This window comes from Sander lucioperca, chromosome 8 (assembly GCF_008315115.2).
Source record: "Sander lucioperca isolate FBNREF2018 chromosome 8, SLUC_FBN_1.2, whole genome shotgun sequence".
In the NCBI taxonomy this organism is placed as follows: Eukaryota; Metazoa; Chordata; class Actinopteri; order Perciformes; family Percidae; genus Sander; species Sander lucioperca.
Window position 1 is genome coordinate 29,432,349 of NC_050180.1, and position 25,827 is coordinate 29,458,175.

Here is a 25,827-nt window from a genome sequence, read left to right on the forward strand (position 1 = left end):
CATAAAATTCCCCAAACACAAAACATAAAACTTGAATTTATGTGAGGGGAAGCTGATAACGTGTGCTGGAATTGGCTGAAGAGTTGTCTTTAGTCTGGTAACACCTGGTGATGCTGATGGTGAACCTGCTGGGTTATTCAGGCCAAACCAATATTGGGGGAATTATTTGCGAAAGCAGACGATGAAATTCTGCAAGTGCCCCGGTTTTCCAGGAGTGTGAGCAAGGGAGAAAAAGCAATTTGGAGGTGAATGAATGGGAGAGGGCTCCTCACAAGGGTGCAGGGGAGAGAGGAGGCTGGGAATGTGTAGCTTCTGTAGCGCTGTGCTTCAGCAGATGTGTCCTGAACAACAATGAGCTTCCTGACTTGACTGTCTATCTATTTCAGAAAGATGCGTGCATGGGCCGCCTGTCACCCCGTTGCGACAGCTTGCAGAGTTTGTGATGGATAGATCAGGAAAAAATAAGACAAAAAGGAGAGAAGAGGAATACCCAGAGCAGGTGGATACAAGAGACATGCGTGGCTCACTGGCCCAAATCACCTGCCCTCTTCAAGTGCTGTCATTGTACATCTGTTTGAAAGCCAGATGATCCAGAGTATGAGTGAATGAATGAAAAAGAAAAGGAGAGAAATCCACAAAACCATTTAACTCGCACAAACAGGATCACAGACAGCAATCAAACAGGATGGCGAACTGTACAAAATGTATACACAAAAAAAAACTAGCAGAACCGATTTCTAGGAAAGTGTGTGCTTCCATATGGTAAAAAATAATAAACTGGGAGGGCAAATATGGGATAGAAAGTGGAATTGGGGAAAAGGGGAGGTAAAGAAAGATAGTGAATTAAAATGAAGGGAAAACACAAGGTAGGATTCAAAGGCTGGAGTATACACAGACACATTTTAACATTTTTACAAGTGGAGTACATAAACACTTACTAATCTTTTGGTAGTGTAGGTGTCATGATCTACCGAATAAACACTGCCAAATAAAATGGAGGGATGGAAGGATGACGATGAGATGAGGAGTGGGGAGATGCCAGAGCTGTCAAAAACGTGCAGAGCCTGCTCCTTCACAGCGCAGCCATGTGCAGCCCCAGAAGCTGCTCTCCACAGATTGAGAGGGTGCTGACATCACTGCTCACCACCCGGCTGTGTTGCAATATATAGCTGTGTGTATATATATGTGTGTGTGTGTGTGTGTGTGTGTGTGTGTGTGTGTGTGTGTGTGTGTGTGTGTGTGTGTGTTTGTGTGTGTGTGAGAGAGAGAGATTTTGAGGGTGGGATGAATTGAATTTAGGATTCTGTTTCCATAAGAACAGTAATAAAAAAAATTAAAAAAATGCTTATTTCAAGGTCCTGCCAACAATTAGCCCCCATGGTGCTAGATTTTTCTTAATGCCAATCATTACTTTGCTTAACAATTACAGTTCGCTGAAGCAAGCCTATTTAATATGTAGTGTGAATTCAAATCAGCTCAGCACCTGTACACATTTGGTACTGTTGTTTTGCAGAGCACAGATGTATATGTGTCATTTCTCCTCCTTCTGTTGAAATGCTGGGAAGAAGAAAAAAACACCCTAAACACAGTCTGTCTACCATAATCACGCACCTGTTCACAGTCTCTTTGATATGATAGATGTAGTTATCATTCCATCTCGTGTTTCAGACAAATGGCAGAAAAGGCAGCGCAATAGAAGCGTTAGTTATATTTTCTCCCAGAATGACTGGCGTTTAGGACACTTTATCTCTTCTACTTACACGTGAGGCTCTAAAGCTATTTTTTTTGGAAATGTCTCTGAATTTGGCTCACACACACACACACAAAATTTTGACGACACCACTCAGTAAGAGGCATATGGATATGAATATTCGATAATGATGAAATACAGAAAAGATTAATACATGCATTCAAACACACAAAGGCACAAAAAGCTTGTTTCTTGTTACTGTAAGTCATGAAAAAGTAATAGAACACCACTCCTTAAACACCAACTCCTTATGTCTAGCCCTGCTGAGCTGTCACACCAACCCTAACCCTCTAATAGCACAGGTGAACAGACAAACACACAACAGAGGAAATTAAGTTTTTTTGGGGCATTTCCACCTTTAATGGACATGACAGCTAGGTGAGAAAGGGGGGAGAGAGAAGGGAAAGACATGCAGGAAATCGTCGTACTCGAACCCTGGACCTCTGCGTCAAGGCATAAACCTCTATGTATATGTGAGCCTGCTCTACCAACTGAGCCAACCCGGCCACAGGAAATTACTTCTTTGCATAAGCTTGTTTTCACCCAAGAAACAACAATTGCCAAATTGCACTCATTGTTATATTGTCAGGCCAACAGTTGCAAATAATGTCTCTTATACGGACCCATCATTGGTCTGCGGTTCTCACTCGCTGTGAAGTGTACCACTTAGTGACTAACAGGGCTAGCACCACGGACAGCGGTTGTGACAAAATACACACTTATGGACCGTAAAGAAACGTTATCTGTGTCAGCATGACAACTTCTAATTCCTCAGTAGCTTTTTTATTTTATTTTCTTGTCTTCAAAGTCCACCCCAATACTAAAAGGATGCCAGTGTGAGCCTTGAGAAATAATAAATTCCCAATTATCCACAGAAATGGCTGATTCAGCTTTGGCATTTGAAAACACCAATAACAAAAGATACCCTTGGGCTTTTGTGTACATGGAAATTGTTGCTGAAGCGCAGGTCCAAGACATTAACAATGCAGGAAAGGGAAAACAAATATCTTACACACAATGGCTCATTCAAATGGCATGCTATCAATTATGTTTGTCAGAAGAATAGCATCATATTGTCTTCATGAATGCCTGTCATTTTGGAAGATCTTGTGCAAGGTCTTTTAAGTTTCACCCCCTGCAACAACTGCATACATCTAATTGTAATAATGGAATGAACCAGATATGGGATCAAATGTAAAGCTGACTAAATAGCATGCTGCAATAACAAAAAGGAGAAAATATATTACTACACACTCACATGACATGTATTAATAACTGTTCACAGAACAAATACCATTTTTGGAACACTTTCTATGAGTGTGCCTATGTACTTTAAACATTTTAAGTATGGTAATAATGAACTCTTAATTAAACATTGTCACATTTGTAATGCGGATTCCGTCCTGGTCGTGGAACAACGGACCAGATCTTTACTCTCGCAAGGATCCTGGAGGGAGCCTGGGAGTATGCCCAACCGGTCTACATGTGCTTTGTGGATCTGGAGAAGGCCTATGACCGGGTCCCCCGGGAGATACTGTGGGAGGTGCTGCGGGAGTATGGGGTGAGGGGGTCCCTTCTCAGGGCCATCCAATCTCTGTACGACCAAAGCGAGAGCTGTGTCCGGGTTCTCGGCAGTAAGTCGGACTCGTTTCAGGTGAGAGTTGGCCTCCGCCAGGGCTGCGCTTTGTCACCAATCCTGTTTGTAGTATTTATGGACAGGATATCGAGGCGTAGTCGGGGTGGAGAGGGGTTGCAGTTCGGTGGGCTGGGGATCTCATCGCTGCTTTTTGCAGATGATGTGGTCCTGATGGCATCATCGGCCTGTGACCAGCACTCACTGGATCGGTTCGCAGCCGAGTGTGAAGCGGCTGGGATGAGGATCAGCACCTCTAAATCGGAGGCCATGGTTCTCAGCAGGAAACCGATGGAGTGCCTTCTCCAGGTAGGGAATGAGTCCTTACCCCAAGTGAAGGAGTTCAAGTACCTTGGAGTCTTGTTCGCGAGTGAGGGAACAATGGAGCGGGAGATTGGTCGGAGAATCGGCGCAGCGGGTGCGGTATTACATTCAATTTATCGCACCGTTGTGACGAAAAGAGAGCTGAGCCAGAAGGCAAAGCTCTCGATCTACCGGTCAGTTTTCGTTCCTACCCTCACCTATGGTCATGAAGGTTGGGTCATGACCGAAAGAACGAGATCCAGGGTACAAGCGGCCGAAATGGGTTTCCTCAGGAGGGTGGCTGGTGTCTCCCTTAGAGATAGGGTGAGAAGCTCAGTCATCCGTGAGGAGCTCGGAGTAGAGCCGCTGCTCCTTCGCGTCGAAAGGAGCCAGTTGAGGTGGTTCGGGCATCTGGTAAGGATGCCCCCTGGGCGCCTCCCTAGGGAGGTGTTCCAGGCACGTCCAGCTGGGAGGAGGCCTCGGGGAAGACCCAGGACTAGGTGGAGGGATTATATCTCTAACCTGGCCTAGGAACGCCTCGGGATCCCCCAGTCGGAGCTGGTTAATGTGGCTCGGGAAAGGGAAGTTTGGGGTCCCCTGCTGGAGCTGCTACCCCCGCGACCCGAGACCGGATAAGTGGACGAAGATGGATGGATGGATGGACATTTGTAATGTATTCAGACACAACTTAAAAGCATGTGGCTTGTATACTGTACTATGTTTTGCTAAATGCTACCCCAGTTATGCAATTTAAAAATGCATTTACTTTATTAAATATGTATGATATAATACTACAATTGCAGGGTATTACAGATCCTGACAGCTATGTGTTTTTCTTAGTGAAATATTTTCCCTAATGAAGTGTCAAACATTGTAATCCTTCAATATTTGCTTCAAGTAAGGTTATCTCTTAAAGCATTTCCCAGCTGCCTGCAGTGTGGTCTGCAATATGATCTTTATGACCCTGCGCTCGGCAAGCTTGAACAGAGAGGTAAATAATGATGAAGTGTTTATCAAAAATGCATCTTAGCAACACTTTATCACATCATTTGCGGTCTTTTAATTAGTTTAAAAAAAAATCTACAGTATGCTTTTCATATCAGAATAAAGTGAGAAAAACAACAGTGATAGCAGTTCCGCTCTAAAATAATGACTTGATAATGAGTGTGATGATGAGGAGTCATCTAGACCACTTTGTTATCTTCAGAATGTATCTCCTGATGAGTAAACTTCAATTCACAGAGATTACATGGATGCACAAAGCGTCTCTGCATGAATTGCCTATCCTTTAACGCGGCATTTAAAATGAGAAGAATTCAGTAATCAAATATACCATGCCTCTGCATTAACTAGGAATGATTTGGTGAGTCATACAGAAAATAAAGGACAAAGTGAGAGAAAGTGTGAAAGAGACAGAGAAAGAAAAAAACATTTAAGATGGAAACTGATGTATTAAAATGTCAGCAATGAGTCAATAAATAGCACCACATTTCATGATGACATTATGACACATTTTCAATTGTGGAAAAGATTAATACCCTCCCGATGTACAAAAAAAAAACAGAACACAGTCTGAAATACAGAAGCAGTTTTTCAGACGAAGACCTTAATCAAACAATCGTAATCTCCTTTCCCTTTGTTCTAGTGGTCCCCAACCTAAGGTAGGAAGATTAGAGCAAAGGTCTGGAGCAGTGCCAACTTGCTGCAAGGGATATAATTAGCCTCAGGGGTCTTTTTTGGACCTGAAACCCTCCATTGCCTTTCTTCATGACTAATTCACAAGACCTTGATTCTCCTTTGGCATCTGAGGGTAAGCCTGCAAGCCATGCAAATGCTCGGAAAGGTTAAGTTCACCATCTATTTTGCCCTCAGAGCTTATTTAATGGAGGAATTTCGTTGTTGTTTATAAATGTTGTGATGTGTTCAATGTTTTCCTCTTGAATTGCATCACTCTTGCACTTAAGGTTTTGGCTGAAATAAATAAAAGTAAACCAAAGGCTTTTGCTACTTACTGCACATTTTCTTCTAAATGGGCAGGTGAGACAAGGTCACTGCTGCTTCATCTTTGGCTCAACTGAACTGTTTAGATTTCAAGGACGAACTCAGCAAATCACAAAAAAAGCTGAGTATCTATTCTTTGGCAGTGATTATGGTCTTCCTCTATGTGCTAGTAAATATTTATTTTATGTTATTTCCCAGCCTATCAAAGTCAAAAGGAGAGTAGTTCCTCTGATATGGCACATGGAGGAGTTTGGGCTGATATTGAGGCAGAATTTTAGATGTATTCTGCTGTCAGCTCGAAGAAGGAAGGCTGTGTGTGTATGTGTGTGTGTGTGTGTGTGTGTGTGTGTGTGTGTGTGTGTGTGTGTGTGTGTGTGTGTAAGCATATTGTGTGTATATCTATGTATTTGTGTGTGTATGTGTGTGTGTGTGTGTGTGTGTGTGTGTGTGTGTGTGTGTGTGTGTGTGTGTGTGTGTGTGTGTGTGTATATGCTGTAGGTGTGTAGGGCCATAGCTGTCTTCCAAGTCGATAGACACACTCTGTCACCACTGGGAAGTAATTGACAGCTTGGAGTTTGCAGTGACACAGGCCTTGCATATATTTCCTCCATTACCTTGCGTGTGTGTCAGCCTGCAGTTTTCCCGGCAGTGCATTCAGGACTCAGCTAGCTCGGCAGGGGATTAAACAAACACCTTCTATTTTGGCTTATGGGGAGGAACGATAAACTCTCTCACCCTCAATCATCCAAATAGGTAATAAAGGCTTTCCCTTTCTCATTGCTGATTGGTTACTTAAATACAGTAGGGCCAACTACTGCACTTCCTGCTGCTGTACGTGGCTTGCAGTCAAAGTCAAGCTTCGACAAATAATATGTTTCTTTGTTTTAATTACTTTGAGTAGTCGGTGTAGGGTTTGCCAAATTAGGAAAGCAGTGTCAAGGGGATTAAAGCAAAAAAAAAGACTTATTTGCATCTGCTGTGTATGGCAGCTGTTCACTCCTACATGTATAGAAATAAATGGCAGTTTCATAAGCATAAGAAAACTCCAAAAGATACTAAGAAGGCTAGATAAATACACATTAAATATGATGTTTAGCAGTAACATTAATTAAACCTAACATTGTTGATACCCAATATTTAATTTAGTTTACCAGCTGAATTGGGAAAATACATTGACAATGATCTTACTAACATGTAGGAATACAAATATTTGAATTCTTCTCTCCTTGACGCTGTGGTCAAATGGCAAGCTAAAACTAGCACACTAAAAGTAAAGAAGGACAGTCGTGGAAGGTAGAAGAGTGCAGTTGTGTTTTCAGCTCTCTGAAGTATCCATAATTATTCACTTATATCCATTTGCAGAGGGCTTGGCAGCCAGAGAAACGCTATGCCACAATTTGTCTTTCGCTCTCTCTTTTCACTCCTGCTGCCTTCTCTCCTACAAATCGTTACTTTCACTTTTCATTAGGCTGGATCAATAAGGCAGATCACTCGCTCGTGGCGAGGATACTGCATGGCAGACGCCCCTCTTTCCCTCTACTCTTTCTTCTCCTTATTCCTTCTCTCTTGTTCTCGTTTGCTCATTGTCATTGACTCCAGCTATCTTCCCAATGATCCTCCGGTGAAGGAGGTTGTGAGAGGCAGCAGGAGACAGGAAGCAGCAGCAGCAGCAGCAGCAGCAGCAGGAGACTTAAAGGGCCCTAAGAAAGAGACTTTAGCTAGCGATTGCACTGGTGAAATGGTATTGCTGAATGATAACCCAATGAAGTTTAATCAAGAACCAGTAACCTCTCAAGCTTGTAGTTATAATGAAAATGGAGGCTGCATGCAGAGGAAGAAAATTAAAGTGGAAATGTAAGAGTCTGTAAAGGTTTAGTCATATTGACACCGTCTGCCAAATGGGAAACATTAGCACTGATTTAATTCCTTTCTGGTGGTTTTAATAGAAAAGATGTCTTTTGTTCTCAGGATTTACTGTGGATATTTTATATTTATGTTTCGATTAAGACTTCATGTGAACACCTGTTTGAGTGTGTACCTATATTCATATTTTCTGTGTAATTTGAAACTGAACAAGGACACATAGTGTACAGTATTATTGTTGTGAAGCACCACTTGTGTTAGGGCCCCTAGAGCTCTGGTAGTACTTCTGCCCAGTGCTTAGGCTCGAGAGTGTAGATTTGGGTTGAATATTTGGGATGAGGCATATAAGCAAATTGTCCTGAACACCTGCTTTTGTTCTAATGAAATATATCAGATATCACACACATAGCTAAGACAACAATAAATGCGCCCCTTAAATCCTCAGAAGCACTTTGAAACTAGCATGAAACACTTAAAAACTAATGAGTGAGAAGCAAGTGACGCCAGTGAAGTATTTTCCATGAGTTGCTTTGCACCTCAGCGATCAGGGGTGGTTGGCGCTAGCCCAGTGGTGTTGTTTGAAATCTGTGTGTGTTTAATCTGGACTCACCCAGCACAGTGAGACGGGCAGGACGGGACCTCATGGCAGCCTGGACAGCCTGGCACTCAAACACAGCATCATCCATCAGCTCGACACGTTGGATTTGCAAATGATGCTCTCCTGAACCGTGGTCGCCAATCACTGTGTAACGAGGATAGCCTGCAGCGCAAACACATTTGTCCGTTTTAATCACCTTCAAAATCAACAGTACTGCTCATTTGCCAAATTTCAAAGCTTTGCACACTTATAGCAACAAGAACAAGATGCACAAGTTAATTAAATGTATACACAGTAGACTATATGATAACATGTATCTTATTGTCAAGTTTTCAACTTTACTTGGCAAACACATTTTAATTGGCAAACCCATGTTAAAATACACAATATTGGCATGTTAACTGTAATTTAGCTGCATAGCCAGATACTTAAAACAGCAGGTATAGTTTATGATTCTTCATTGCTAATTTACTCACAATGCATTTTCATAAAAGAGTAAAACATGAATAGTATAATACATATTTTTATAGCACTCCTGGCAATGTTAATGAGCTGCTGTGGAGGTTGCTTCATTCTGCAGAATGATGTTTTACTGTAGCCGTAAACAGGAACAGCTAAAGTTTGAATTGTTTCAGCATTACTCTGTAAAATGATTTATAGTTTAATAATGCAAGAAAGCAGAGCAATATCCAAGAGACCTGGGTAGTTTACACAAGTCAAGCAAGATGGTTATCCCCCTAACTATTATCGAAATATGCATTGAGAGTGTGTTGTGGAGTGCATCTCTCCACCAGGGCAAATAAGCAGAAATGTGTTTGACTGAGGAGCTTTATGGGGTATTTCTCTTGCTTTTAGAGTTGCTCATCTCTAAAGATCCATTTTCTTTTTTTCTCACTCAATCTTTATAATTATTGGTTATACAGTATGTGGAATGAAATGAAAATGTCTGTTCATAAAAAACGCACTTCAAAAAATTGTTATGAATTTCCAGCTAAGAATTGCTTTTTCCTCCAGTGGTCCTTAACTAATTGATCAATGATGAAACTAGTGGATAGGATTGGAGAATTTTACAGCAGAACAAGGCAGGACTTTTAACAAAGCCTCACTTAAACTGTGTGCTTTGTGTAAGAAAACTTCACACTTCAGACTTACACACTTGTCATTTCCTTTCCAGAAAGTCTGTCAGTACCCATCCAACTGTTGGGTCAAATGTTGGGGAGAAAAATATAGATTTTCCAGTAAAAGCTAGCCAATGACTCATGTTCACTTCAGAGATCGTCAAACACTCCAGTCTTTAACTGCAAAGGTTTTAAAGGCTGGTTATACGTTTTAGCTCCCAAAAGGAACATTACAGACTGGGCAGGCTTATAACAGCTGTTACTGTAAACCCTTGAATTTGTCTACTGCAGAATTGCATTGTATGCTCGTATGTAAGTCTAATTACAGACTGTTGCTTCATTGAATCCAGTTGCCTTTAATAGTGCATGAAGTGGGCCTCATGTTATGCTGGTGGGGTGCGTTACAGCCGATTAAGCCACTCTGCATTTTATCCTCCTACGTGTAGCCTTTAATCTTAAGGGTCTATACAGTGGGAGGATGAAGGACAAAAGAACGCCTAAACATCAACATTAAAGCTGGGGAGAAGATAAACAGAGGAAGGCAAAATGATTGGCAAGCCAAAAAAACAAAAAGATGAGCAAAGGTGGAAGCTGCACCAGTGAATGATTTGTGCGAAACTAGCCTAACACATTCTCACTCCAAACTTGTCACATACGGACACTTGGTCAGGACCCCTGGCGTCACGTTTTTAATGCTCTGTGTACCCCTTTGGCTTAATTTTTCCACGTCAAGGGTTAGGTTTAGGTTTACGCAACACAACTAGCCTAGTTGGTGAGGTTTCTGAAAAGATTGTGGTTTGGATTAAAATAAGTACTTTGGTTACATTACATAACTTACCTACAGGACGCAAGTCACTGCTGCCGTATTTGACGAGTTGAGGAGTGAGGATGGGTTGACTAGTCATACAGGTGATAAAACGCTTCCTTTCTTTGAATTTCATAGTACATGCTACAATGTGTCCTACACTGTGTGATAGCAGGGCTTTAGTAACACAGGTTGTAACAGGGTTAATAGAGACCTTATCACAACTAAAAGCTTCCATTAATAACATGAATAACCAACTGAAAAAGAGCTTTCTGCTTTTTCACGCTCAGAATAATGCCTAAAATAGGCGCACCATTATGTGCACAGGGTCACCCAGAGAACTATTTTGCTTCAATTTTATGTTCATTGATGAGATTCAAAGCAATAATGCCATTGCGGATCACAAGGGTAATGATTATTGCACATTCTGAATGATGTGACCTTGAGTTGACTCCAGTCTACCTAGCGAGTGAGCGATTGTACCTACCCCCAGAAACAGAATATACTTCAAATGCACTTTTGTTTTGCTTGTTTTAATTGTTGCAAGGCATAAGCCATGTCCATTTATGTTCCACAAACAGATGATCTGGCCAATTACCTCATCTGTGCCTCTGGCAAATTAAGAATAATTTTGCTGTGTGAGGATATGGCTCTGTCCCAGTTTCATCTCTGTACATTAGCTGGATCCAAAAGGAAAGATAATTTGCATTTGTGGTGGATAGTAATGATAAGAATATTATAATCTAATTTTAAAACAATGGAAACATACTGTAATGTGTTTTTGTCACCTTATAAGCACCTCGACCATGCATTTTGTCAATATGACTAAAATTACACTGGCACACATGAAGACTGATCACCTCTGCACACGTAATGCGTACCGATAAAGGGCCATTGATCTTAGATCTCAGCAAATTTCTAACACACAATGTGTTACCCAAAGCAAACAATGTAAAATAGGTCCATTAAGAAGTAATGAATCCATCAGAGGGGAATGGATTTTTCTTGAGGCTGGATCAATGGTGCACGTGCATGTGTGTGTGTGTGTGTGTGTGTGTGTGTGTGTGTGTCCATGTAAGTATACAGACACATGAGGTGTGGCCTAGTGATTTATAGCATCACCTAGAACATGTTTCACACAACGTAACCACCAGGGGATAGAAACAGGTTAGCTGCAGCTGTGAACAGGTGACCGGTGTTCAATTTGCTCTCATGAGAGGCGAGAGTGACACATGCTTGCTGCTAAAGGTCTGCTAACTGTCAGCTTCTGCAAGTGCATGGCATAAGGTATACAAACACTTCCTTTCAACGTCTTTACTGTGTGCGCAGGAGAATTCACTTATAGCTGCATAGCCTGTTGTCACCACCATCATGCATATAGCAGACACATTCTCTGTCATGCATATTCATGGCATTGATTGGTATGTTCTGAGCGGTTGTGGCGCTACTTTTTGCTTTCTTTAATTAGAGTGAAAACGTGTGACACAAAAGGGAATGAATAGGAAATTCAGGGACAGATAGGAATCATTGGCTTTTGTGATGTGATTTCTTGTGCTGAATGGTGAAAGAGTTCTCTCGGTTTAATCACTGCTCCAGTGAATGGAAACAGGTCCCAGGCGGAGAACACCGTCGCCGACGCAGCTTCTTTCCATAAATTGCAGAGCAGACCTATATTATTGAAATGCTCCATGCAACATTTGATTTGTCACACTTTTTATGTATACAGCTGCCACTTTCCTTTCATTGTGTACATCTTGCAGTGGATGTACCGTCACTCTTTTACTGCTGCATGCATTGCTTCTTTATATAGGCAGTAGTGATAAAAAGGACAGCTGTCGAGCGCTTTATTTGGAAGAAGTGTCATCTGTCTCAATAGAAGGCACTCAGCCCTGTGTATGTATCATACTGTTGATTTTAGCGACCCATCTTTTCCAGGCAGGCAGCTATTCCTCCTCATACAAAACACTTTTCTTCAACGGTTTAAGAGAGAATGATCACTCCAACTCTACATCTTGGCCCTGATTATTTAGCCAAAGAAGAAGAAGGGAATGGCTGTGCAGAAGATCAGAATTACGTTTCTGGTTGATCTACTGTAGTTTAGTCACTTTTTGGTGTTGTGACGCAGCGTTCTCTCCCTTTTCTCTGTTCTGTTCCTTTCTCTGTCTTTGACCATCGTTGAAATGAGATTTCATCTTGATTTTCTTGTCTTGTTAAATCAATAAAAATAGAAGAGGATAAAACAAACTCTACATCTCTACTTCAATTTGACCCTAAATAAAATTGCGCTCTCTCTTCCTTCCTCTCTCTCATTGTATCTCTAGCAATCATAAGTACTCTCCCTGTCTGCCTCCTCTTCCTTCAAAGGAGACTTGAAGACTGCAGGACCATTGTTTACTGCAACCTCTCAGTCTCCCCTGGGCCTGATAAGAACACGAAGAGGGAATAGGATGGCTTTACTGGGGCTCTGTCAGCCACTGAGGTTTAATTACAGACCACACAGGCGACAGGGAGAGCCTCCGTTTGTTAAAGGTCAGAGGGTAGAGGACCCCCAATCTCATGTGAAATACTGATTTATTTGTTCCTGAAGAGACTTTTGTGCTTTAAAAAAATGGCGGCAGTTGGATATTTTGTCGCCATGCCTTGAATTGCAATTACTCTAGCTTTATCAGTGGTCACACAGGGGTGGTGTGTGAGGCAAATTAGAATGCTCTAAAAGAAAGACCATGCCCTTATAGAATAATGCATCCTACTGTGTATAGAGTTCTGTGTACAGATTCAAATGGATCTCTGTTTTCGGGAATAATTTAATGATCATTTCAGTAAAAGATGCGTGCATACTGTGCTTTTATGGTTTTTCTCATTCAATAGCTCAGTGCTTCAAAGGTTGTAAATGTTTATTTAGAGGAGTAATGTGCTTCCTTGAAATGCATCAAGGTCATGAATATACATAAAACCTCAATTGGTGGAACAACAGGCTACTAAATGACAGTGCAGTAGTCACTTTTATTTCAAATTAATCAATTAAGGCAATTATACATGAGGTGCAGTGTAATTAGAGGATGCCAGATACTCTTCAAAAAGCCATTTAGCAGCCTGAAGCACCAGAGAAAGACCAGTGCTACTATTGATTTCACATTGATTTTCATTCAGATTTTTGTGCTTCTCTGCCAAACAAAAAGTATAAGAGATTTAGGTCTGCATCTAACACAGAGACAGACATTTTTGATTCTGTTTGGTAATATTGAGTGATATACTTATTTATGTTTCACATAACACTTGGAATATAAAACTGTTGTTGTAATACAATATTATGAGACCTCTGTTATCTGTCTGTGGAGTGATCTATTTAGAAAAGGGTAGGATGTTGACATTTGGGGGCTTAAGATGACAAAAAGCTTCCATTTGAATATGACAGTTATATTAGAGAGTGTAATTAATAGAGAAAACTAAGGGTGGTGGAAAAATGAAAGGTGACACACTCAAGAGGATAAATGCTGTTACTTACCAGCGAGGTCTCTGCCAACTCCCAGGGCCAGGCCATCTTTGATCCATAGGACAACGCCATGGTAACCGGGGATAGTGCATGGTAACGTCACAAGCTGGCCTGCCACCACAACCAGATCCTGTGGCTGCTGGGAAAACATGGCCTCCGCCCCTTTAGTACAAAAGAAGAAGGGAAAGGTTATTAAATCATTACATCATTCTAATATAATCAGGAGACGAGGGCATAGAAAATTCAAGATAAAAGAGGGGAATAAGTGTGGCTTTACAAACACCTGCTTTCAACGTTTCAAGTGCTGAATGAAGGGAAAATGAAGGAAAGTGCACCATATGCCCATTTCCACCAATTTCACTCAAACCCCTTGTCAAAGTTATGCTGAAGGACCCTAAAGGGTGATTTACAAATGTGGCACATTCTTTTACTATTCATGATATGGAGACAAGATACTGTACATGCATCAGAGGTGTCAGTGCAGTACCAGGACTGAAGCACAGGCTAAGAGTCAGTCGTCACAGTTCACATTGGTTCATTTATGAAGGATGTCACCATTCAGATAGGCTGGACTCTTACACACCACAGCAGATTACATGATCTTGTCTGCCAACACTGCTCTAGTGGCATACATTAACTCGAGCTCACACCCATGTATTCCAACTGTGCAACTGCTATTAGGTGCACTCCTCTTCTGCGTGTTCAGGCAGAAAGTGGTGTGCAGTGAACTCCATTAGAGGCAGAGGGTGTGTTAATCGGGAGGGGTACGGTGGCGGTGGAGAGGGTGGGGGGTAGTGTTGTGGATCAGAGTGGAGGGTACAAAGTGGTACTGATGTGTAGTTAGAAACACTGGCAGGCTGCCTATCAACTAAAGCCCTCACACACATACACACTGACATGCATTCATACAGACGCAGTCTGATTTGGGAGCACGAACTGCAGCAAAGGTTTAAAAGTGTCACTTTCTCTCTCACACTTTACTGAGACAGTTTTAGTTAGCAGCTTTTTCTTATTTTTAAACTTCTAAGTTCTCTTGCTTGGATCAGAATGTCTTCCTTTTTCTTGAACAACTTATTCATTCTCCTTGATATATGCAGCTGCACAAATACAGGCACACATACAAACAAGAGCATGTACTTCTATTACACTGAAATGGGCTCTCACACACATTTCTTTTTCAACTTAGACATATGCAAATAAAAAGCTGATAGAAGAATAACGTAGTGAATTACAATTATAAGCTGAGCAAAGACAACGTGTTTTCATCTTACAACATATTTGTATCACATTGCAGTCATCTTTGTATGCTTGGTTTTTTTATTCAAAGGACATTTCTTATCCTATTGCAAACAAGGGAATTTAATAGCTTTGTTCTACTATTTCAAACCACATCAGAGAAAAGATTGTTGTCATACAATAAACTGATTTTAATTTAGTTGGAAAATGCCATTAGAATCCCCACAAGTAATTTTTCAGCCTTGAACTGATTTCCATGTGATGGATAGCTTGTTAGAGATGTAAGCAGAAGTTTTCATATTGATTCATGCGCTCTTTCCTGTGCACACTGTCACACCTACACATTACACACAGACAGAAACACATAATCCTGCCTCATTTTAATATATATCTATTACTAAACCAGCATCAGAAAAAAATATGATGTGCTGTGCCTGAAAGCATATAATGGGCTTTTCATCATCTTGAGACTTAACAGCTTCTCCCTGGCTAACCAGGCCCTTCGTAAGTGTGCATGTATATTAGTTGATGCTGGCTAAGTGAGACTTTATCTCACCATATGTATTGCCCTTCAAACCTAGACAGACCTGACTGTGTTCCCACGTGAGGAGCTTATGTCGGCTGTACTCTGCTACACATTCAGCACACAGATGAAGCACGCATACATATAGACAGCTACTCGACAGATCTCTTGGCATGTTCCGGAAAAACAATGTAAACGCCAGGGAATCTTGTATCTGCTCAGTCTTGACAGATATTATCAAACCGTTCAGCCTGCACTGTAATCAATTTAACATTGGAGGGATGTCTCTGTTGGCAGCACACATGCCTGCATACTTCCAACAAGCTGCCTATGTCCTCACTCCTGTCCCCATTCTCTGGACTACTCGCCTCATGTGTTATCAAGAAAAAAGTGATTGGAGATTATTTTTCAGGCTACCCGTCATGCTGTTACGCATTCTCTCGAGACAGAGCAGCGCAGTTTCAGCTTGAACGATCATATATATAGATTTGATGATGTGTCTGCACAGAGGCAGATTTTAGCACTTTACTTGCAGTAGGAGTTCATTCAAATTCCGTGTCATACTTTGCCCTGAAACTATTGTATACAAATATCTGACTTCTCAAACAGCCTCCTCCAAAAGATTAATTAACTGTGTTCACACGTCTCTTACAGAAATAAGTACATGTGAGCCATTATTTGTGAACATGAACTTGAGCTGCATGACTTAACGGGGCACTGTGTTGATATTACAAACCAAGAACAGTTTAGTCAGCCTGTAAGTCTTCTGTGGCTCTGAAGGGAGCTTTCCAAAGTCTAAATAAATAACCCTGATGATGTCATAAGGTCTACCACATGACACAATTAAGTTGCATTATGGGAATTGTAGAATCCAGTGTTTTGTGATCTTGAACCATATTGAAGACTTATGCAGTATTCAACCCAAACGCAAAGCAAATTTTCGAGTTTGATCGCAAGATTATTTGTGTTTATTTGCGTTACTAGCGAGACGCTCTGGAGAAGAGGAGAGGTTCCATGTAACAACGTTTCTTTTGCCATCTTTCTTTTTCTATCATCAACCATGGCCGAAAAAAACCCACTATTGCTGCTTTGGGCCTGTTGTGGAAGTCCCAGATACGTCGGAAAAACCAAACGCTGTCTTGTCTGTGGTTCATAACATCATCCAGAAGCGCACACAGCCCACAGATGGCTACAATCATTTTTTTCCTCCATTTCTGATTGAACAACGTCAGCACGTCAGTTGAATATCAACGTTGATAGGGTTTCGCGACACAGCCACACGTGAATACGCAAATTCACGTCTATTCGCATCTTTGCATTGGCCTTGCATGTAATTGTACCGTGTGAAAAATTCACTTTGCGTGTGGTGTTAACACAGCATTAAGTTAGCCCCTGACTTGGACTATGGAAGTACAATACTAAATGGCTAGAATAACTCAAACTCTTCAAAAAGACCCTCAGACCAAAGCAGACAAAACGTAGCAAGTAGCAAGGTTGCTACATAGCATAGAAACAAAACATGCATGACACAATAAGCATGGTGAGTATTCAACAACAACAACAACAACCACCAACACCAGCCAATCAAAATCAGATGGTCTTGGTCCTACCTCTGTATGATATTAAGTATCCTTTACGCACATGTTCCTATTTGTACTGTTGCCATTTCAAGACTGATGTCCTAGAAGGGCTATTAAAATACACCAGTGATAGGAAGAATCAAAAACTTAACTGACACCAGCTTGCACTTGTCACTTGAGCAGTTAAAAAGTGACTTCCTTCATTCAATTTAAAGCCTGGCTGAGTCTTCATAGGGACACAGCAGTAAAAAAATGAGGTGATGTGTTTGAGGAGGCTGGGTCTTACATCAAGGTGGCTACATTCATTCATCCATCCCTTCTGTATGGAATAAATCCCTGTCACACCTGTGACTTGCCACATTTATCCTTCACTGAGCATCACAGCGTTGGCAAAAAGATGTACCCCAATCAAGGCATGTGCCCTTCTTTATTCTCTGCCGGGCATGACATGCAACAGAGTAAAGACAACCCCTGTCTCCCCCACTAAATTCATGAAAAATAGTTTCATAACAAAAATCCACAATTAAAGTGACTATATGTAACTTCTTAATGTTTCTAAAGCTCTGTCATTTTTCATACAATGGTCTTATTTGACCTGTAACAGCAAATGAGACTAAGAGTGAAAAGAAAGCTATTTTTATATTTTATTTTTATTTTTTTATTTTTAGTAAGGCCTCTGCCCTGGGTCGATTTTTCCAGGTAGACGGCGCTACAATTATTCTGAGGGGTCACAGATTTCTTTTTAACACCGGAAAAGCCAGTGTTAGCATATGCCAGCGGAGCCAGGTAAAAGGAAGCAGGAGATTTCTTTATATAGGCCTAATTGTATTTTAATGTTATTTTAGAAGTTATCTGCTGTAGTTATGGCTGATACTGGGGCAGGACCATCACAGGAAAGAAGGAAATTAAACGAAGAACAACTAAAAGATAAAAGGGAAAAGGAAAGTGAAAGACAACGATAACGTGAGTCCCACTCGGTCAGGCTATCAACAGATGGAGACAATTACGGGATTGTAAATGATTCAGAACCGACCCTGAATTGGCCCTCATGTATGTATTATGTCTATTTTATTCATAAAATAACTTTACAGTGTGCAATGTGGTTGTACATCAGTAGCCAACATTAAATTACGTCCCCTTTCCATTTAGCACGGAGGTTTTCCTTTTACTCCGTGTTTTTGTTGGCCTACTATTTTCTTTCCCCTTGTCCCCCTGTAACATTACTTGTGTAGAGCGTCCGTGGGTTTCATGAAATACACTATATGAATCTAAATTATTATTACGTTGGTTGCTACAATAAGCTCTTAATGTTTTGACTCATAACACAGTGACAGTGATACCCGGTTTAGCTCACGAGACATCCAAAGTAGGCTAAGTTACCGTATGCAACACTTGAAATGCAAAGATGCATCTGTAACTTAAGCAAAACATTCATCATGACTATATGACCTCCGGATAACGCTAACTCAGTAATATACAGTGGGCAATACAGCACCGTAAAGAAAGGACCATTACGACAGTAGTTGTGGTAAAAACACTATCGCTTTTGTCCAAAGCGGCCACTAGAATCAACACTAAAGTTACATATAGCCACTTTAAGAATTAAGCACCTCACTTTAGACTTTATCACTGACAGTAATATGAGGGGTGGAGGGTGATTGTGCCCAGGTGCCCGCAGAGTTGGAGAACCACATTAATAATGCTTTATTAAGCATCCTAACAGGGTTTACTAAAGAGCTTAGTTAAAAACAACATGAATAATAAAATGAAAATCATACCAATTTGTTGTGAGACAATGGGCCTTGACTTCAGGGGTTAGGTTCTGTAAATGTGTGGGCACACAGAACAGAAACATACAACTTTTGTCGGTCGCTAGAGACAACAGCCCCGTGGGTTTTCTCACTCAGCAACAGCCAAACCTGTACTATGAATAGAACTTCAAATAATAACACAAGTGAACTACTTAGTTTGTTTTCATCTATTGTCTGGGAAGATTAATAGACAACCTATGGCTGTGCAGACATTATATAAGAATCGCCATGAATTAAATCTATCAACAAAGCTCAAGTTATTATAAGAAACAGAGCTCAATGCTTGTCTATAATTATCGACTTCCAAATGCACACGGAAAATATAAAAACATGTTTTCTACATTTCTATATCCACATATCTGTATCTATAAAAGTAAATTAGGGTGGTGAACCCCCTTGCAAACGTTTTTGCATTACCCCTTACTTGATATATTTATGTGCATCAAATCCTAGACTATGATTCATGCTGGGTGTAATTGAATGCCCTGCATTTAGAAAGGTGAGGCCAGAGATCTTTGATAAGGACTGCCCAGTTGTTTGAAATGGTGGAAAAAAAGCAGGTAGTTAAAGACTGTGCACAGAGCCATATTCATAATGTGGACCGGCACTTTGCATCGCCTAATGTTGTCATTTCACTTCAGATAATTTGTTTACCATTGGACGGCTGCTGCATTTCCACACACTACAGCACTATTTTCCCCTCAGTGGTAACTGCCCCCAATTCCATCGCTCTTTGCCAATCAGGCCTGGAAATTACCATTACGGACACATATTCAGCCCACTTCAGAGAAATAATCAGCATGCTGTCTGTGCGGCATGTGGCCACACAGCACCAAAGCTTAGCCCAGGATCATTATCAAAAACTATTACCCCTCTGGCCTGGGTATTTTATACCAGCAATTTAGATGCACAGGGGGGCTTCAGAATACGGAGGAGTAGGTGAGTTGGTCATATGTATTGTAGTTTGGTAGCCAAAGACCACGGTTTCTTTTTAATGACAATGCTGCTGGAAGTTTTCAGTGGTATGTAAGTGGAAGCAGTAGAAAGAGAAACAGGTGGGGTGAACTGAGAGGGAGAGGTTTATTTGTATCTTCCTCTAACCCACTGGTAGGGTTGCCTTTTGATAAAGGTATGAATGTAGAGAATAAATTAAAATATTCTTATAGGTCCTATTGCAATGATCGTCAAATAAAAAATATCATCCACTTGCCCTGCAGGGGCCCCTACTGGTCCATTTGTTTAAACCACAAAGAGGAGATGCAACCCACAGGAACCAGAAACGTACATTTTCCAAGCACATGAACAGACATTCTTTTATCTACTCTTTCCAAAGCTTTGTAAACTATTACTTAACACTTCTTAAAGGAATCCAGCTGTTTCTTTTCTGGCCTGTAGGTAAATATAAACAAATGCCCTGCAATTAGGATTACTCATCTAAACTGCAACTGAAAGTTGCCTGTTGCCCAATCCATCTCTCCACCAGACCTCCTACTCCTCTGAAGTAGCGGCTGACGTTTTTGTCCTTCATCATCAGACACTGATTAGTGATAAACCCACAACTCCAGCATGCATTCTCTCCTTCTCACCATAGGTCTAATGGCCATGATTTGTGCACTTTAATTATCTGCAGCATGATCATTAATTTGACACTGTCAGTGAAGCATGCTGCTGTGACATTCATCAATCCATAGCAACCACAAAAGAATTAATTCTATCTCGCCTGTGGTTATATGACTCCCATCCATGTTGCTGAAAGTCAGTTTCAGATTGGTGATAAGTGCATTCTGAATGTCTGAAAAACCATTTTGACAAATTTTAAAAAGGAAGAGAACATAATTTCAGAGATGTTAAAGCAACATTACTGCAAATGTGTGACAGAAACTTGGCAGGAAAACAGCCAACTAATTACTAATCATGGCCACTGAAAGTCACGCTTCGATCAACTATGTTTTATAATCTAATTTATTACATACACAATATTAATTGAGAAGCAATGGGTCACCCAACAGTTCTGATTAGCTGTGATTGATGTACTGCTTGTTAGAGTTTAATAAGGCAATTAGAGGGTCATTTTCTTGATATTTCGCACTTTGAACTTATTAAAACCATAACCTTGCATATTTCTAATAACACATGTTTAGTAAACAATACATAGAGATACATAACACATAGAGCCAGAGCACTGCGCACACACATACATACATTGTACTAGACAGCACACTAATTTAATTTAATTTAATCTTTATTTGTCAGGGACAGTGCATACTAATAAACATTTCTGTAAATATGCCAGAATTAGCCAAAAGGCTAGTTTTCATCTGCAGTCCCTGCAAGATGTTGCACTAGGCTCCACAAAAAACAATGACAGGCATCCTAACATGAGCATGACATTAAATACAAATATAAATACATGCACACTAGATAAAATCATTCTTGTCGAAAATCACATTTCATTGTAGATTAAAAAACAAACAAACAAAAAACACCAAAATCAACATAATTAAATACATCTTTAGCCTATAAACCAGACATACAAAATGAATATAAATAATACAAAAAAATTATCAATGTTGACATCTTTGGCTTGTGACAAGCCATTTTTTTGCATTAGACTTAAATGAGTGACATGATGTGGACTTTCTTATTGATTGTGGTACTGTATTCATCTGATGTGCTGCCCTGAAGGAAAAGACAGCCTGGCTGAATGCAGTGTTTCTCAGTGGGATTGTGTAGGAACCAACTCTGCAGGTTAAAAATGAATAGTTTAGCCCGCCTTGCTGAAACAAATCTGTAAAACTCCATGAATAGTACAGCATGTAAATGTAGTTACAAAGAGAGGAAGTCTACACCTAAAAGTAACACAGGAAATGGTTTAGGTACAACACCTTTTTATGAACTCAAGGCATTCTGACATAAATTGCCTTCAGTGTGTTCTGAAAAGCGGAAATTACTTAAGACCACTATAAAAAAGGTCTACCTTCAGAGAGAGGAGGAACAATGATAATGCCTCAAATATTTCCCATAGCATTTACGCTTTGCTCAAGGTGGTACATGTGTATTCACAGTAACAATGGGTCAAATTCTGGATTTTGACATTTTTTTCACTAAGGTTTTGGCCCCGTTTCTCAGAGCACCGACTGTAGGCTTTTGTTACATGGGCTACTTCATTACAATAATAAATATTTCATAAAGCTCTGTCAAGCCCAAAAGAGGAGGCATGCATTTCTATCAATCTGTCTTCCTCATCAGAATGTTCAAATCCCTTTTCCTGCCTGTCCACTTGTGAAACAAACACAGTTGTATGCAGACTGATAATACGCCAAGCCTATCTATGCTGCGACGGCTGCCATTATTATCAAGATTTGTCTGTGGAAATGAAAATTCATGAAGCAGGGATGATAAACATCAGTGCTGCTGGAAGACGTTGTATTTATGCCCTCTCTCACACTGTGCATTAGTGGAGCATGACAGTTGCCAAGACATAATCAAGACGGATCGCCTCTGATGATGACTTCTAAAAATTACAAATGGCAACAGCGGGAGGGCCTTGAAGGCGCTCGCTTTATTATCAGCTGCACGGCCAAAAAAAGTGTGATTCCATGGACATCAGTAGCTGGGATATCAAGGGCCACAAACGGATTATTAAATCACTCTAGGCTGCATCTTTTCTGGCTGTTGAAATAACAGGGGTTCCAAAAGTCATCAAGACATTATGAGCCATAGAACGTATTCTTACCCTCAAGCAAATTTGTTTTAACTTCTCCTATGATGGATAAAAAGAGAGAATGCTGAAATATAATGGTCTTCAAGGTTGTCAGCCTCTAAACAGTCAGAGTAGTGTGAAATCAAACACAAAAAGTAATCCACTTACTAGATGTATGCCAGCTTTGTTCTGGAAACACAATACCTAGTCTGACCACTGATTGTAATTACTGTTATAAAGCAGCAACTCTTGTGGGCTGGTTTCCAAGGTAACTACAGTTCAAAGAGAACGGTTCAAATATTCTAGTTAGCATAAATGCGACTCAACGCCACATAACCCTCCTCCCCTGGCTGGTATTGATTAAAAAAAGTGTGGGGAAATGGAGCGACTCGCTTTGCAAACCGGACTACTTTATTTTAGCGTACACTTTTGCATAATGGGAAGCAGGGACATAAAAGAGATGCAAATGAGATGGAGAAGAGAAGAAGTTTGGGACTTTAGATGGGCCCTGATTGAATAGGAAGTGTCCCTTCTGTTTCTCTACTCCATCATCACATCCTTTCTTTGTCAACTTTTACCACTTCATCACCTCCTGCCTCTTCAGAGCGCTCTGCCACTGGGGTATGTGTTTGTTTTCAGAGCTCAAGACCAGCCTTGCTATTGTCTCTCTGCTGACACATCAACACTTGAGTGTTTACTGAGTGTAAGAAGTCAAGTGATTTGCAAAGGGAATATGTTTGTGCAGGAGAGGGAAAGGGTGTTCAAAGTGAGCTTACATTTGGATTGATCATGTTCATTAAGGAATGATGAGCATTTCAAACAGACTCAGGTGGTTGATTTGATGGATGTGGTGTGAAGAGGGCCTTAGTCCAAAAGGGCATATCATATATATTTTGAGGGAGAGTCCCATTTTTCTATTACATGATATGTCACAGGCACAGAAAGCCACATTAAGCTGCCCTTTGTCCAGCAATAACTCATATTTTGTAGGGCTGACAAGATAAAAGTGTACCTTGACTTTAAAGACTTTGAGCAGGTTCTCTTTGAGTAAGATCAAATCAAGAGATAGATCAAAGCTCTTGGGGGAAAAAAGCCGAAAGGGATGTATCTGTGTGTCGGAAAGGTTTAGAAAATGTGTCCAATTCATACAAAGGTTTTAATAAGTCAAAAAAATTGCTAACAAGGCGAGGTGTTCAGATTTGGGATAACAACCCATGTTTCACATGTTTGAATAATATCTCTTAGTTATTTGTTAAAGAACATATTCCATTTGGGTTTTCCCTTATTTCCACAACTTTATTGTAAATAAAAAAGCACCAGTGAAGTTTGTGATACAAAAAAAAATATATACATATTATAGAAGGCAACCCCATAAAAAAGGTGAACTGGGGGGAGGAGACTCCATAAATAAGCCACCTGATTAGATATACTGATTTTGTCCAGGTTCTCACAGCACACAGTGAGGGCATTTTTTCTGTCAAGGTCTTTCTTTCATCTTTTCACTCTATACAACATAAACTGTGGAACACACAGAATTTTGTTCTTTATGAGGAAACATTCAGCGACAAAAGATGGTGCGTTATGTCTGCATTGTCGCTGGCAAGATGTACAAAGGTACAAGGAGTGTGAGATGTGGGAAGAAATATAGGCTCCGTTAGTTTCCTTCAACTGATTCACATGTTTTAAGTGCTACTGCAGATAGATGGATAGATAGACAGACAGACAGAAGTGGAAGAAATTGTCATATCACTTTTTTTCCAACGTAAATTCCTCTTATACATGGCTTTATTAATTCAACACATTTCCTGTTGGCTTCAATGGATTAGAGTAGAAAGAATGATACAGAAAGAATGATGAGACCCCTGCTCTTACCATTTCTCAAGGGACACAGCAGTTAATGCTCACATTTCTTCAGTTGAGATGGATTTATAATTATCCACTTCCAGTGATTAATGATCTTGTAATTATCTGCGATGAACTATATCAACACAGACTTGTGTGGCTTCACTCACAATCTTATTCTGTGATAATAATAACAATCACACTGTAAGGATGAGGAGAGAAGCACTGTGTCATTGATAGCAAGTCACAGTGCTTATTCCTAACTAAACAGCATATTTTCACAAACATTGCCTTGGCTTGGAAACACTCTTCTAACTGTAATGTAGCCATAACCCTCCGCCACGTTAAGAATAACGAACATAAGCAGTGTCATGGTTACTTTTCTCAAAGATTTTATTTATTACGTTATGAATTTTAACAATCACCAAGCAGAAATTGGAATGGTCTTCTGGAAAAAAGGAATGCAGCCTCATTAAAAGAGATGTTCTCCCTGAGCTTTCTATGACTCATAAAATCCCCATTTGCCACCCTCCAGACAGTGGAGACATCCATTTTCCTCGCATCGTCTTCAACTATTTGCTTTCCTTGGAGACAGCCTCATCTCATTCTTCTTCACTGGCTGCTGTGACATTGAAAGAGACCCCTAATCAAAACATTTGTCTTTCTTTCAGCCTGCGCTCAGACCGGTGAATGAGAGCTGACACCAGAGGGAGATGTATTTGTCCCAATAAGGGACTCATCTCCGTGTCACCGCCGGGCAAGTGTTTTATCTCGACAGGGCACTGATGAATCCGCCACTTAGCCTTGATTTGGAGGAGCGGCTCGCCACTGCCAAAGTCCTAGGTTAAATCACAACGTCAGTGGCTCAGCCATAGCCATTTCAGGCAATTCAGACATTCTGCCTTTACCATAAATGCTCATACATGTTGCAATAAGGATCTCTGCCTTCTCTTTTGTGAAGTGAGCTGTAATTGCAATGTAATGTTGTAGTAGGAATGACAATTATAGTATATTTTTCTTGTATTACCATTTTCGTTCATATGTGTCAATTATGGAACTTTATAAAGTTCCAGGATGTCTGCCTTTTTCTGCAGACAGTGAAAACAGCTGGCTTAATACCATTTCTTAGGTGGTATTAAGCCATAGTTGTACTGCTAAACTTCAGACACTTAACATATTGTTTAGCTCAACGGTCTCAGGCATTCACAACATGTGCGGCCTAATTAAACTAACTAACTAGCTAAAAGGAGAAGAAAATAGGCACACCACATAAGACAGCCTATTGAGGTAGTTAACAGCTCAGGAGAAGGCTACTGATCTTTTGTGTGATTTTCAAAGGGCGCTGTTTCAAAGGAAGGGCTCAGATGTTTGCACTCAAGATCCATATGCTTGTGCCATGTTCAAATTCCAAAACAACTCCATCCATAGACAGTAAATCATCTCAGGTTTGATTTTCTGATAGATCACTGTCGCCACCTGCTCATAATAGCAGGGCTTAAATGACAGCCTCCATTTTTCCATTAGAGAGTATTTAACTTACCCCGTCTGGTTATCAGGTTGTAAGGTGT

General features: G+C 40.6%; 1 protein-coding gene across 12 annotated transcripts in view; it reads right to left on the reverse strand.

Moving 5' to 3' along the window:
• Positions 1 to 25,827, reverse strand: part of kirrel3b (kirre like nephrin family adhesion molecule 3b) — a 183,269-nt gene that overhangs the window by 66,030 nt on the left and 91,412 nt on the right. For all 12 annotated transcript variants that reach the window (XM_036004317.1, XM_036004316.1, XM_036004312.1 and 9 more), the window contains exons 2-3: positions 13,577 to 13,726; positions 8,161 to 8,310 (exon numbers count right to left, since the gene is read on the reverse strand). In XM_036004317.1, coding sequence (XP_035860210.1) covers positions 8,161 to 8,310; positions 13,577 to 13,726 — 300 coding nt within the window. The remainder of the gene's footprint in view (positions 1 to 8,160; positions 8,311 to 13,576; positions 13,727 to 25,827) is intronic.